General features: G+C 53.2%; 1 protein-coding gene across 1 annotated transcript in view; it reads left to right on the plus strand.

The window, feature by feature from the left end:
• Nucleotides 1-13804, plus strand: part of COL2A1 (collagen, type II, alpha 1) — a 30284-nt gene that overhangs the window by 2435 nt on the left and 14045 nt on the right. The window contains exons 2-19 of the mRNA XM_010837548.1: nucleotides 1925-2131; nucleotides 3605-3621; nucleotides 3830-3862; nucleotides 3964-3996; nucleotides 4097-4150; nucleotides 4295-4396; nucleotides 5366-5443; nucleotides 6075-6119; nucleotides 6225-6278; nucleotides 6702-6755; nucleotides 7495-7548; nucleotides 7951-8004; nucleotides 8139-8192; nucleotides 8480-8524; nucleotides 9072-9125; nucleotides 11557-11601; nucleotides 12083-12136; nucleotides 13546-13644. Of these exons, the coding sequence (XP_010835850.1) occupies nucleotides 1925-2131; nucleotides 3605-3621; nucleotides 3830-3862; nucleotides 3964-3996; nucleotides 4097-4150; nucleotides 4295-4396; nucleotides 5366-5443; nucleotides 6075-6119; nucleotides 6225-6278; nucleotides 6702-6755; nucleotides 7495-7548; nucleotides 7951-8004; nucleotides 8139-8192; nucleotides 8480-8524; nucleotides 9072-9125; nucleotides 11557-11601; nucleotides 12083-12136; nucleotides 13546-13644 (1136 nt within the window). The remainder of the gene's footprint in view (nucleotides 1-1924; nucleotides 2132-3604; nucleotides 3622-3829; nucleotides 3863-3963; nucleotides 3997-4096; nucleotides 4151-4294; nucleotides 4397-5365; nucleotides 5444-6074; nucleotides 6120-6224; nucleotides 6279-6701; nucleotides 6756-7494; nucleotides 7549-7950; nucleotides 8005-8138; nucleotides 8193-8479; nucleotides 8525-9071; nucleotides 9126-11556; nucleotides 11602-12082; nucleotides 12137-13545; nucleotides 13645-13804) is intronic.

The raw sequence follows: 13804 nt of genomic DNA on the forward strand, positions 1-13804 counted from the left end.
CCGACCCCCTCTCCCACAATGCCCCCCTGTGCCCGCCCGCCGCCACCTCTCAGGCTCCAGCCCTGCCCGGAGCGGCCGCGAAGCAAAACAGTTCCCCAAAAGAGGTAACTTTTTAATTGGCCTGCTACAAAGAGTCGCTTATACGGCCCTGCGGTAATGAGGGGAACACGATCAGGCGCGCCGGGATGCTATCGGCAGCCGTTTCGAACAGCAATTATGGAGGTGCTGGGCTCCTCCGTCCACACCTAAGGGATCTGGTTACGGAGCTGGCTTCTTTCTGGGGCAGTCATTTAATCGCACTTTTCCCCCTCCCAGTGTCCGTGGGCGAGCTGCGTCCAGAGCCGCAGCCACAAAGAGTCACCGTAGGGCTCTCACACCCAGCGCTGCCGGCCCCGCCCCTGCGCCCGCGCATCCCCGGACCGCCCTTCCGAGGGAAATCTGATCTGCCTCCTGGGTGAACCCCTTCGTCCAGCATTTTACTCTTTTCCCCCTACGGCCCCCCTGGCTGAGAGTGGGTTCTTCTTTAGTCCGGACCCCACCCCTCACTTTCTGCAGCTCCACCTATTTTAGCAGTGGGTGTGGCCCAGCAATTTTGATACTCATGCTAGGATTTCCCGCCCCCCCACCCGCCACCCACCCCACCCCCCGTGATTATCTTGCCTAAAGGCTGAGTGGATTTTTTTTTTTCTAGTGGAAAAAAAAGGGGGGGGGTTAAGTCTTTCAGAGTCTCCTTAAAGACCAGGGGGCAGGCCCGTTTCTTTCTCCGTCCACCTGGTTTGTGGCCCTTTCCTATTATTCATCCCTTGCTGCCAGTGCTTTGACGATTCTAATGAGAAAAACAGCGCTGGGCGCTCCCTAGCACGTGGTGCGGGCTCTGCCACGCTTGGCCCTCTTCGGAGAGCTCTTGTCAGCACAGGCTTCGTTTGCAGGGTGAATTCCAGACGGCAGGGTGCTTATGGAGGGGGACTACTCCGTGCCTTTCTTTGTCTGCATTCTTGGAGGGGGCCGGGCCTAGACTGGCTACTCTTGGCCGGGACCAGGCATTCAAAGCCTCCTTCCATATCCCCTCCGTCACGTTGAGCCGTTGTCTTCAGATGGAAGCAGGGTCTCTCCAGAGGGGGCTCCAGCTGGAGGTCAGCACCCGCAGAGGGGTCTTTGGCCCTGCTTGCCTCCCAGGGCATTTTATCAGCCCTCGTGCGTTCTATCCAGGTGTATTGTTTGACTGGTCCAAACCCCCTCCCCAAATTGGTCCTAAGACTAATACTATTTAAAGAATGGGACAAGATGCTACCTCTAATAGCTCCTCCTTTCACACACCTCCACCCCCATATATCCACTTCTGGAGCCTGGCTGCTGATACAGTCTAATTTTTGTGGGTAGAATTTTCTCCACGCCTTCTGGATTTTAGCTGTCAGTTGTATTCAGCAGATCCCATAATTCCTAGAGGCAGGCAGAAGAAAGAAGGCCTCTGTCCCTGTGTTGAGGGTGGGGTGGGGTGTGGGCGTCTCTGCATTTTCCCGTCCCCTCTGTCTTTACAGTCCTGAGTACCCCAGTTCAGAGGCTCATCCTCCTGCTCCTACTCTGACTTGCCCATGACCCCCACATCATCATGTCTCCCCAATATGAGATGCATGAAGACAGTACTTCATCCTCAGTGCCCCCCCACCTTCCCTGCTGGGTCAGGATTTTCATTGGTGACTAGAGAGCAGAGTGCAAAGTGGACAATAATATTTGTTAACTACTTGGAAGAATGAATGATGTCTTAGAAAAAGTAACAAGTTCTCTATGTTGGGTGGCAGGAGTCCACACGCTTCAGCATTCGAATGATGTCAAGTTGACCTGCAACCTCTCTCTTTTTCTCTTCTGGCTCCTCAGCCCCTCCTTCCCTTGGCTCTCTGCTTCCCCCGCCCCACCCTCGGTGCAGAGAAGGCTGGCAGCTGTGTGCAGGACGGGCAGAGGTATAATGATAAGGATGTGTGGAAGCCCGAGCCCTGCCGGATCTGTGTCTGTGACACTGGGACTGTCCTCTGCGACGACATAATCTGTGAAGACATGAAAGACTGCCTCAGTCCCGAGACCCCCTTCGGAGAGTGCTGCCCCATCTGCTCAGCTGACCTCCCCACTGCCAGTGGTCGTAATTTATTTATTTCCTGTTCCACATAAATAAATTACTTGCAGGGGCAGCAAATGCCCTGCCATGGATGCCAGTCATCTCTGTGAAGCAGAGGGACTGGTTATCCATGGCACCCCAGCAGCTGAGGCTGAAGGGAAAGGCGACTTCTCGCTTGCAGGATGGCACTGAGTGAGCCTGACACACCAGAGGTGTCCTTCCTCACCTGAAACCTCCAGAAAATATGCTCCTAAGACCTGGAGGACAGAGGGGACTCCACACAAGCGTCCTCACTGTGAGCACCTCTGCAAAGTCCTTGAGCCACAGTGGAGATCCAGTGCTCCTTCTGGCCAAAACATGGATTCATTCTCCCTCTATTGCCCACACCTTGGCTTCTTTGTAGAAGGCCTCCAAACATATGGTCTTCAATGTGGAGCAAGCTCTGCTGGCCAATGGGGCGACAGAAAGGGCAGGACCGCTTTTGAAAAATACGGAGCATTGGTGGCAGTTTCCTTTTGGTTTTGCCTCTGTTGGTATTGACTGCCAATTAAGAAGCAAGTTCCTAGCAGAAGGAAGAGCTGGGGTCTGGGAGTTCTAGTGGTGAAGAGCGGAGCTGGGCCCGGGACAGAGCCCCAGGTGCCTACACTCTGGAGCTGGGGCTGGTGAATGTGTGGGTGTGCAGGTGACCCCTCCCCAGCTCTGGAACCCATGCCCTATCCCCCTGAAGGGGGATGGGGACACACATCTAGGCCTTTTGGGTGGCCCTCAGCATTTTCTTCCTGATCAAGCAGAGAAGACAGTTGAAAAGGAAGCGAGCAGTTGCCTTTCCTTAACACTTCACCCACCATGGAAAGCTGCTTGGGGAAGCCGCTTTGATAGCCCACTGCCCCAGATCATTTCTGAGGGGGCCTATGTGAGTGAAGCGTTGATCACCTTTACTATTTCGCTGCTACAAATGGGGGAGGGGTTATTGATTCGGGGGGCACTGGCTCCAATGCCCTCTGTAACTTCTGTGCTCTGCTGTTTTTTTGTGCTTGCTTCATGGAGACCCAGCTTGAATGTAAGACCTTTCTAAATACCTAACTCTTCCTCTGGGGTGGGGGATGTGTTGCGGGGTGCTTGGGCTATGGGAGGGTCTCCTTACCCTCTGGGGAAGAGAAGAAACTGAACTTCTCCGTTTCTCAGTTTTGGGTGCTTTCTCTCCTGGTGGCTGATAGGCCTTGAGTTCTTTGTATTCTTTTTGGCCCCTGCACGCTGATTGGCTTTCAATAACAAATTCTGGGTCATCTCTGTTCCTCTTGGGACCTCAGCAACTCCAGACCCTAGTGAAACCTAACACCCCAACAGAAGGCTTCAGTGGAGTAGCAGGAAGCTACCTCCTTGCCTGGTTGTGTCCCTTTCTATGATCCCTTCACGAAAGTTTGAATGACAAGAAGTTGTACTTATCCATTTCATGACTCTTACATTTTCCTTCTCTCTTTCTTCCATTTGCAGGGCAACCAGGACCAAAGGTGAGGATTTTTGTTGTTGTTGTTTGCTTTTTTTTTTCCCACTTTATATTTTCTTCATTAAAAGCAATGCTGTGCTCATTCAGCATGTGGTTTTTAGGCATCAACAAAAGATCTGTTTCAGTGGGCACCTTGATGCAGGGGCTACTGTTTTGTACTGGAGGCTTGGTGAGCTTGCTTGACTCAATCCTGACAATGTTTCATGTTTCAGGGACAGAAAGGAGAACCTGGAGATATCAAGGACGTGAGTACACTTTCTACTCCCATGTTGCATCGACTTTTCTAACTGGGTCATTTCCTTGAGGTCTCTTCTAACTTGCCGTTTTGTGGGTGTCTCTCTCACAGATCGTAGGACCCAAGGGACCTCCTGGACCTCAGGTAAGAAAGAGAGAAACCCCGTTTTCCGTGCTTTTCTTGAGTTATTGATCAGCAGACTCTCCCGGTCTTGCTGTTGTCTCAATATTTTCTTCATTTTCAGGGACCCGCAGGTGAACAAGGACCCAGAGGTGATCGTGGTGACAAAGGTGAAAAAGTGAGTAGAGAAACAATGCTGTGTGACCCTTGTGGACTCCCAGGTTCTCTAAGGACCCCCCAAATGCCTCAAGGGCACCACATAGACAGATGGGTCTTGTATACATGCTGCTTCACACTGGGGCCTCTTTCTCTTTCTGCCAAGGGTGCTCCTGGACCTCGTGGCAGAGATGGAGAGCCTGGGACCCCTGGAAACCCTGGCCCCCCTGGTCCTCCCGGCCCCCCCGGCCCCCCTGGCCTTGGTGGAGTAAGTATCCTTATGTCCCCTTCCTCCAGGCTGTCCCTCCAGAAATGTGGCTTCTAAATTGCTAGTCACGCTCACCTGGCTGGCTCCCAGGGCTGCCAGAAGTGTGTCCACAGCCTGTCTTGAACATGAACTTCTCCCTCAGGCCTGTAATTTAGTGGAATCACACAGTGGGCATGAGACTGTGGCGCTAAGGACTGACTTTGTTCACTCACTGGCTTTCTGTAAAGAAAGTCTTCAGTTACCTGGCTTCCTGGCATCTCTACTGTGTGGCTGGTCCTTGGGAGTGGGTGTAGGGGTTGGAGGAGAGGATGACTGGGCACTTGCGGTTCCCTGGAAGAAGAGTGACCACTGTCCTTGGAAGACATTGAAGCTTCATCTTTGCCAAGTACATTCCAAGCAACTATTTATTCTCATGAAAGAGCCCCACTGAGTAAAGGTGTGTGGCTAAAGTTGTTTTTGGAATCAGACCAGTCAACAAATTATATTATTGCCCGGTTTTTGCAAGTTTGCCATTTTGATGTTTGCTATGATTTAAATTTTTAAGCTTGAATGGTTCATAGATGCCTACTATATTCTCTGCTAAAATATTTCAAGACTGTTGATTTTAGTGTTTTTCTGGGCATTAAGGTCTTAGAAAAGAAAAAAAAAAGAACCTTTAAAAGTGATATTTTAGTTATAGTTTTCAATTTATGTGAAATAACATATTTGATATTTTAGAATTAAAACTTACAAAATGAACTGCAAGTAATGGATACTCTTCCAAGTAACACTTCATCTCCCAGGGAAATGGTTATGCCACTGTCATCTAATAAGCCATTTCCAAAACTTTTTTTAGGAATCATTAGTGTTTCTGATCAATGCTAGATTAGTCTTCAACAGAGTTTTTTTCTATCCAGATATAGCTTACCTAGCCATGTAGGAAAAGCATGTAGCCTCTCAAGCTTTTAATGTTGTTGGGTTTATTTGCAGAACTTTGCTGCCCAGATGGCTGGTGGATTTGATGAGAAGGCTGGTGGCGCCCAGATGGGAGTAATGCAGGGACCAATGGTAAGAAAAGGCACCAGTTCTTCGCAGCCAAAATGGCAAGAGGTGGCCCTCAGCAGAGCCAGGGACTCTGACAACCTCACTTTAGAGATAATTACTTGGAGCGGCCCTTCCCCATCAGTTACATAACCTCCCATTTAGCTAGCCCAGAGCATTTGGTTTTTAATGGCGATGGATGCCAGTTTTAATGATGCGCTGGAGTGACTAAGAAGAATGAGGATGGAGAGAGGCATATAGGCTGATCTGTCAGAAGGCCAGTTGCTATTGCTCTTGGAATGAGAACTGAAGAATGCAGACAGCAGCCACTGTTCTCCAGCATCCACAAGACTTCCAGCAGGAAATCTCAGCCCCGCAGCTCCCACTTGGCACATGCTAAATGAAACTCAGGCTTTAGTAAACATGGCTGCTGTCCAGGGGAAAGCAAGGCCAGCTTCTCTGTCCAAATGGTACCTATAAATAAAAATAGAATGTTGCAAGGGGAGAGGGAAATGAGAGGGAGCAGCCCCTGCCGGCCCCCTGCTCACAGAGTAACTCCTTGTCCTTTGTCTGGACTGTTGGCTGGGAGGCGGCAGCACCGTGGAGGCCGAGGGTGAAGCCTTTCCAGTAAAGCTCCTCATTTTCTGTTCCAATGCAGGGCCCCATGGGACCTCGGGGACCCCCAGGCCCTGCTGGTGCTCCCGTAAGTATTGGGTTTTTCCTTTTGGAAAGTGGGGACACAGATGCTTTCAAGCTCTCTGATGTTCGTTCTGGGGGGCCAACCTGGTGTCCTCGCTTTACTTTTTAGGGACCTCAAGGATTTCAAGGCAACCCTGGTGAACCTGGTGAACCCGGTGTTTCTGTGAGTGCTGGTGCTGGCCCTGCCCTCTTGGGGGGACCTTCCCGCGATGTGCCATTCACACCCTAGTCCTGTCGCCTTCCGGGCTCTGCCCAGTGCTTTCTACAGTGGAGGGCTCAAAGGAAGCTCAGATGTCCCGTCTTAGCTCTGGGGGAACTGACAGGGAGCCAGATGAGGCAGGAACCACCCAGGATTCTGTCATGTCAGTCCTTTTCCTGGGTCACCCCTGCTGGCCTGTGCTGTCCACTGCCTCCCTCTATGATCTGCTCTGCGCTTATGCTCTGTCTCGGCACAAACTGGGTTCCTCCATCTTTTTTTCCTTTTAGATGAACTAGCTTCCAAAAGCTATAATCCCTGGGTTTCGCCCACTGATTTGGTGTTTTCCTCCCTCCAACCATCTCTTAAGCTCGCTTATTTTGTTTGTAGGGTCCCATGGGCCCCCGTGGTCCTCCTGGCCCCCCTGGGAAACCTGGTGATGATGTGAGTACACCTGAGTCAATCAAGTGGCTGCCTCTCTTGAAAGGGCCTGGAGAGAGGGGGTGCTGGGCGGTGATGGGTGGATGCACCCTCGACTGGGCCCAGGGGGCGGGGCTCGTCAGGCAGAGACTCAGACACTGCACTGTCTACATTTCCACTGGCAACTTAGCTTGCAAGTGCCTTTGGGGACAACTTTGGACCCACTGGGAAGGGAAATAATTAAAACATCATTAGCTCCAGGAAGGGAAATTGAGAAGTGAGAGAAGGGAGAGGGAAAACACAAGGGGAAAGATGCAGAGAAGGGAAAACAAAAGAGAAACACTCAACAGCCCAAGATTATCTTAATTGTAAATGAGTTGGGGAAAGCTCAGGCTGAGTCAGGATGTCTGCAAGGGATGTAAACGAAGGGGAGAGAGGAGAACTGGCACTGAAGCTGCTCGTGAGAATCCTATTAGGCAGTGAACATCTCTGAGGTTAGGGAACACAGGCTGGTCAGCAGCACCTGTGAGAGGAGACAGTGAGCCCACCAGGGGAGGCTGGAGGCTGTGGGGGGCAGAGGAGCTTGCCCAGGGCACAGGCAGGGAAGACATTCAGGGAAGTCTGGGACCTACAGGGGTGGGGGGAGATGAGGAAGCCGGTGGGCAAAGGCACGGCAGGCTGGGAGGAGTGATGACATGCTGGAGTGCCCCAGTGATGCTAACGTGTCTTCTGAGGAAGCTGAGGTACATCTCTCTCCCTTCAGGGTGAAGCTGGAAAGCCTGGAAAATCTGGCGAGAGAGGCCCTCCTGGCCCTCAGGTAAAACCCACCTTTCCCAGTCGCTAGTCTCGTTCCCAGCGTCTCTGTCCTTGAAACAAACGCAGTGGCCTCCCACCCAGCTCATCCAGCTCTGATAGCTCGCTCCTGAAGTTCCAGCGGTCCCCACATACATCACGCTTTCATGCTGACGACCATGTATCTGATCCTAGCACAGGCTAGGGGCATCCGAGGGGGCTGGCAAATGTTCACACCCACTTTGCCTAAGCCGGGGTGAGGCACAGAGAGGGGGATTCTGGGAGTGACCGAAAGATGTTCCTGGTGCCGGGCTTCCCCTGCTTCCTGGCCACCCAGGGACCTGGCTCCAAGGCCTCTCCCATCAGCCCAAGGCCGCCTTTACCTGGTTCTGCTCAGTGCTCTGAACATCTCTGCTTTGGATTGCAGGGTGCTCGTGGTTTCCCAGGAACCCCAGGCCTTCCTGGTGTCAAAGGTCACAGAGTAAGTATCATAGGGGGAGAGTGCTGGAAGAAAAAAGATTGACCAAGGGAGAAAAAAGTCTTGGTGGGGCGGACATGAATCGTCCTCTTCAGCTTCCCCAGAAGTGTGATTGAAAGTCTTCTCTTGTTCCGTAGGGTTACCCAGGTCTAGATGGTGCTAAGGGAGAAGCTGGTGCTCCAGGTGTGAAGGTAAGGACCAAGCAGCACGTGGGCATGGGGGACGGACGATGAGGAGATGCTGCTGAGCTCAGTGGAGTTAGGACGTCTGAACAGCTTGGGTTAGGAACACCCAGCACTACAACCTAATGAATGAGCAGCAGGTCTGGAGAGCTCCGGGAATTGTCCCTCATGGAACTAAAGCTTGGAGGTGTCGGCGCTAGCTGAGATGACCAGAGCGTCCGGCTTCCTCCATGGGAATTGTCTTGCGGGCTGGCAGAGGGGGCCCTGCTCGCTGACCCTCCGCATCTTTTTTCCAGGGTGAGAGTGGTTCCCCAGGTGAGAACGGTTCTCCAGGCCCAATGGTGAGTATGAGCACCACCCCCTGGAGGGCCTCCAGACACTCTTGAGACACCTTCTAAAGCCCAGCAGATGGCGCCACTGTAGATGCCACCGCTCCCTTTGGGCAAAGTAGATACTCAGTTTTGTAGATTGATTCGATTATGAGCAAAAAGTAAAGTGTGTCAAGTGGATGGTTTGTGCAAGGGCTCACCAGCATTTCTTTGAAATAACCCTGGTAACACACTGAAGGTGTGCTTCAATTTTTACAAATTCTGTTTATTTTCAACATTTGGGGGAGTTCGTCTATTGCAAGGAACAAGATGTGCCTATAACAGGGCTCCTAATAGGTAACAATGGGAGCACCTGTGTGTCCTGCCACGGCAGAGAAACCTTTGGTGTGATAGGAGGGTCCTGAATCAGGAAGGCGGGACCAGGGGCGTCCACACCTTTGCCTCCTGGGGGCTACTGGCTCCCTCCCTTCCAGTGTCCATGAAGGGCCTGCAGGTTAAGTGATGGGGCCGAGCGGTCCTTAAACCAACTCATGCTTGTGCCTCTTGGTGTGTGTTCCAGGGTCCCCGCGGCTTGCCTGGTGAGAGAGGACGGACTGGCCCTGCCGGCGCTGCAGTGAGTAACTGACAAGACCCAGAGCTACCATTTGCCCAGCTCTTTGGAGTTCACGAGGCACTTGTATTCAGGGTTATTTCACCTGACCCTCAAAGCAACCCCACGATGTGTAGACAGTATCATCCTCCTGTGAGGATTCACTCTGAGTGTGCCCGTCACAGATCCTCAGGCTGGGTCTGCACAGTCGGAGGACTGGGGGGTGGGGGAGGCCATGGGAGAGCTGGCGTGTGAGGACAAGAGTCTCTTTAACCAGTCTCGATTATTCAGGTAATCCCTCGACAGTCTCACCCACTCCCCAGTCAATCCTGTTTGAATTTATGGACAGACTTTAGTTGGCTATAGTATTGTGTTCCTTTTAGTTCTTTCTGCTCGCTTAGATGCTGCTCTAGAAAAGTGTATCAGTCTAGGGTCAACTCACATACTTTACATTACTGCACTGTTGGTGACACTGTGATATACCAGTGGCCACCGCTTCACGGGCACGTCCTCTGTTTGATACCCAGACGCATTGTCTTATCCAGCCTTCCCTCAAATCCTGCCAGGCGGATTCTGTTGTCCTCCCCCTTTTAGAGGAGAAGAAACTGAGGCACTGAATGGCTAACTAGCCTAAGACAAGCCGTGATCTGCAGCCTCGGACTCTGGTGGCCTCGCGTTAATGGGGGAGTTAAGAGCGTGGGGATTTGTAGCAGTGGAGGGTGTAGGTGTTTAGCTCTGATCCCTTAGCAATAGAGAGCCCTTGTGGGCGCCTGCTCAGGCGAGTGATGCGATGAAAGCTGTGTTTAAGAAAGATTATGCTCTCTGTTGATTTCACACCCCAGCCACCCAGGCTCTGAGGCCCCTCCTCGTGGGTCCTTGCAGGACCGGCCAAAGTAAATCAGCTTCCCTCCGTTGTGCTGCTGTCCAGATAATGTATCTGTTTTGGCAGCAATTTCCCTCAGAAGCAGATCAGTGAAATAGCATGCAGTCTCAACCCCCATTTGTCAGCCAAAGCAGTTGAAGTGGCTTGTCCCCAGGTCACTTTGTGTGAGGGGATTAGAGAGCCCCGGGCCTGCCAAGAAGCACCGTGATTGCTACAGATTGTCCAGACCTGGCTTGTGCCTTTTTGGCCAGGCTTGGAGTCATGGGGGCCACACTCCATGAGGGGCACAGATGCCCTGCACCCCTGTTCTCCTTCCTCCTCCCTCGGCCCCGTTTCTTACTTCTCCTTGCTGACTCCTGTCCCTGCAGTAGTCAGACCGGCAGGATGTGCATAGGATTTGACATGGAGGAGTGACAGCGTCACACAGCTCCCGGTGCAGGCCTGGTGTCCAGGCCTGACCAGGGGCTGGGCTGGGCTGTGGTCACGTGCCTCCCACCGTGGGCCAGATGGTGCCCACTCCCCAGTTTCCTGCAGGCAGGGGGAGCCCTTGATGCCTGTCCAACTTTGGCCTCTTGGGCAGCACCACACTCCCCTTGCTCACAAGCAGCCCAGGCCTCTCCTCTGGCTGACCCCTGGAGGGAGGGTGCTTTGCGAAGCAGCCAGCCCAGAAGGGGCTCTGGCCAGTGCTAAGGGTTTATGTTCCCTGTGACATTTTCTTCTGTTAAATCTTCTCCTGCTTCCCTGGTTAATGCCAACCGGGAGAGTCTCAGTCATGAGAAATGGACCACAGCCAGGAGAAAGACTTGAGTCTTATTTAAAACAGGAGCTCCCCCTAAAGCATCCTTCTTCAGCTTCCCAGGAGAGGCAGAGGCAGGCAGGCGGGGCTCAGCTGAGGTCTTCCAGGACCCGGTGCCCGGCCCAGCTCCACCCGGCCTAATGATTCCCGGGACCCGGAGGGGCCTCGAGAAAGAGACCCTGGAGGTGCTCACCCTCAAAGTGCATGGCCTATAGAGGAAGAGCCGGCAGCCTTGCTGTCTGTGAAAGAAGTCTCAGGACAAATTCGGTCCTCAGGCTGTGCCCGGCGCCCTGTCCCCATCGCCAGGCTTCTTCCTGGGCTGGTAGCAGATGCAGTGCAGCTTCTCTGTGTTCCATGGAAGCAGGCTGTTCTGTGGGTTGGGGATGGGGACACAGATCCAAGAGTTGACCAAGGAGATTAACCGAGTCCTGAAAGAGCTTTCTGCTGCAACAGGCAGGAAGAACTGAGTCAGAATCGATGCTTGGCTGTTTCATTTTCACTGAGTCTTTCAATGATAACATGGCCTTGAATTTGGGGATATTTGGGGTCTAAGTGGAAATTTAAGAAATGATGGAGTAGCTGGAAAATTACCCAAGTTCTCTGAGGTTGAGAGCAAGCCCACTGCAGGCCCAGTTCTCAAAGCCACCACGGAGGGTCCTGGGGCTGCTTCCCCCTGCAGCGCACGCCTGCCAGCCTCCTGCTCAGCCCTGGGGCACCGTGAGAGGGACTGGACATGTGGGTGGCTCCCATAACGGCTGCTTCCTTCTCGATCACAGGGTGCTCGAGGCAATGACGGTCAGCCAGGCCCTGCAGGGCCTCCGGTAAGTGCACTTCACCCCCGGCAGGTCTACCTGAGTCCCAGTCAGCCACCCAGCGAAGTGGCAGTGTTTACTCAGTATCCAGGCCACGTTCTGGATTCTCCCAGAAAAAGAGGAACAACTTTTCATTACTAAGGGGGTATGTTGGTAACAAGCTTTGAAGCAGTGGTTCATTTTTCTCAGCTACACTTTGGTAGTTTTTCTGGGGATGGGTAGAGAGGGAGGTGAAAGAACGACTTGCTTCTCACCATGTATATAGTCAGAAACTATATACTGCATCAGAAATGCAGTTTCCCCAAGCCAGGCTTGGGGACACTGGCAGTGGGGACAATTTTCATCCAGGGACTTTCGGCCACAGTGGGTATAGAGCAATATCAGTACAAAGGTGGGAAGGCAGGGGAGGTGAGGGGGTGGCTTGCTTTGGAGGCTAGAGATAGTCTGCCCAGACTGGGCCTTCACCTCTGCATCTGCTTGCTTCCTCCAGGGTCCTGTGGGTCCTGCTGGCGGTCCTGGCTTTCCTGGTGCTCCTGGTGCCAAGGTGCGTGTCCTGCTTGTCGAGTCAGGACCCCCCCTTTCCCATAACCCTTGCTGACTGCCCCCACCAGATGATCCACCTTCCCTTTGGAGGAGTGTCCCCCACCCCTCGCCCCACCCCTTGCCCCACTGCTGCTCTCCGTGGAAGCAAGGAAATAGCCAGGCATTTTGCAGAGTCACCAGCTGGAAGGGAAAGTAAGACAGAATGATAAAAAGCTGGAGATACAGTTACAGCTTCAGAGTGGGACAAGGCAGAAAAAGATGGGGGGACCCCTGAGACCTGGGAGGGGACCGAAGATCAGGAAACTGAAGAAAAAAGGCAAAGCTCAGCTGACTTAGATCCGGAAGAGAGTTGGAGGGAAGTGAGAGCAGAGATGGTTCCATCCTTCCCTCTCATCCCTGCTTCATCTTGGCGGGGCAGAGCTTGTCTCTCCCAAACCGTGTTAATAGAGTTCTTCCAAGGATTAATAGAGGCCAGTGGGAGGCCAGCCAGTTCAGGCAAAGGCCCCTGTGGCCCAGGAGGGATTCCAACACACGTGCGTCCCTGGGAATTCTCTCCTGGTGCGGCCAGGAGATGAATAAGGAGCCTCCATGTGGTCACTGGCATCAGGTTGCTTTTCCCCTTCGGGGGGTTTCCATGGCAACCAGACAGTGTCTGAGGCCCCAGGAGCTGGGTGAAGGAGACCCATTGTGAAGAGGGACAGCGGAAGGTGAGGGGGCCTGACCTTTAGAAAATAATAATTACAAAAGTAAAACAAGAATGTTCTGAGAAGAAACCTGAGGAGGCCGTGCCCTCCCTCCAGGTCAGCAGTCCTCCCCAGGGACTCCGCCGTCCAGAGAGCCCAGCTCACAGCCAGCTGTATCTTTCAGGAAAAAATGAAAGTAAAAGCAAAGGCCATTTGGGAAAAGTAGTGTTGGGGTGCTGGTCCCCCAGCTTGCCTTTTGCCCTGGCTTGCTGGCTTCCTTCAAACAGGCTTGACTCAGAGCCTGGTTCACATTAGCCAGATACAAGCCCAGTGGCGCCCCAAGCTGAGATGTTCAAGAGCCTCAATAAAAGACAAAATAGGTGGGGAAGGGGAGGTAAAGGTGCCTACCCATCTCAGCCATCTGTCCATCATCCCACAAAGCTGGACTGGCAGGCTGCCCAGCTCAGGCTTTTCTGATGAGTGCTTAGGGAACCAGCACAAAGCCCAGCCTGTAACATGAACCTGTGTGCCTGCTTGTGGTGGCCACCAAGGAGGGGGGAGATGGAGAGTAGAGTAGGGCAGGTAGAAAGTCATCAGGTCAGCGGGCCCAGCCAGGTAGCCTGCATGGGAACCCTTTTTGGAATGTGCACAGCTTGTCCTGAACTGTTGCCCACGGGGTCTGTGTCCCCCTGACCTGTCCTCACCGTCCTTCCCTGCCTCTTTCCAGGGTGAAGCTGGCCCCACCGGTGCTCGAGGTCCCGAAGGCGCCCAGGGTCCTCGCGGTGAACCGGGTACTCCTGGGTCCCCTGGGCCAGCTGGTGCTGCTGTGAGTGTCTTTTGCCTGAAGGGTCTGGGGTCTGAGGCCTTGGCACACTTGACTCTCTGCTGAGGCCCCTGGCGCCTCAATCATCACACCTTCCTTCTGGCTCAACGCCTGCCACCCCCCCACCAGTCTCTAGAGACACATCTCCCTCCATCACCCATCC

The sequence above is a fragment of the Bison bison genome, unplaced genomic scaffold, assembly GCF_000754665.1.
Source record: "Bison bison bison isolate TAMUID 2011002044 unplaced genomic scaffold, Bison_UMD1.0 scf7180017864077, whole genome shotgun sequence".
In the NCBI taxonomy this organism is placed as follows: Eukaryota; Metazoa; Chordata; class Mammalia; order Artiodactyla; family Bovidae; genus Bison; species Bison bison.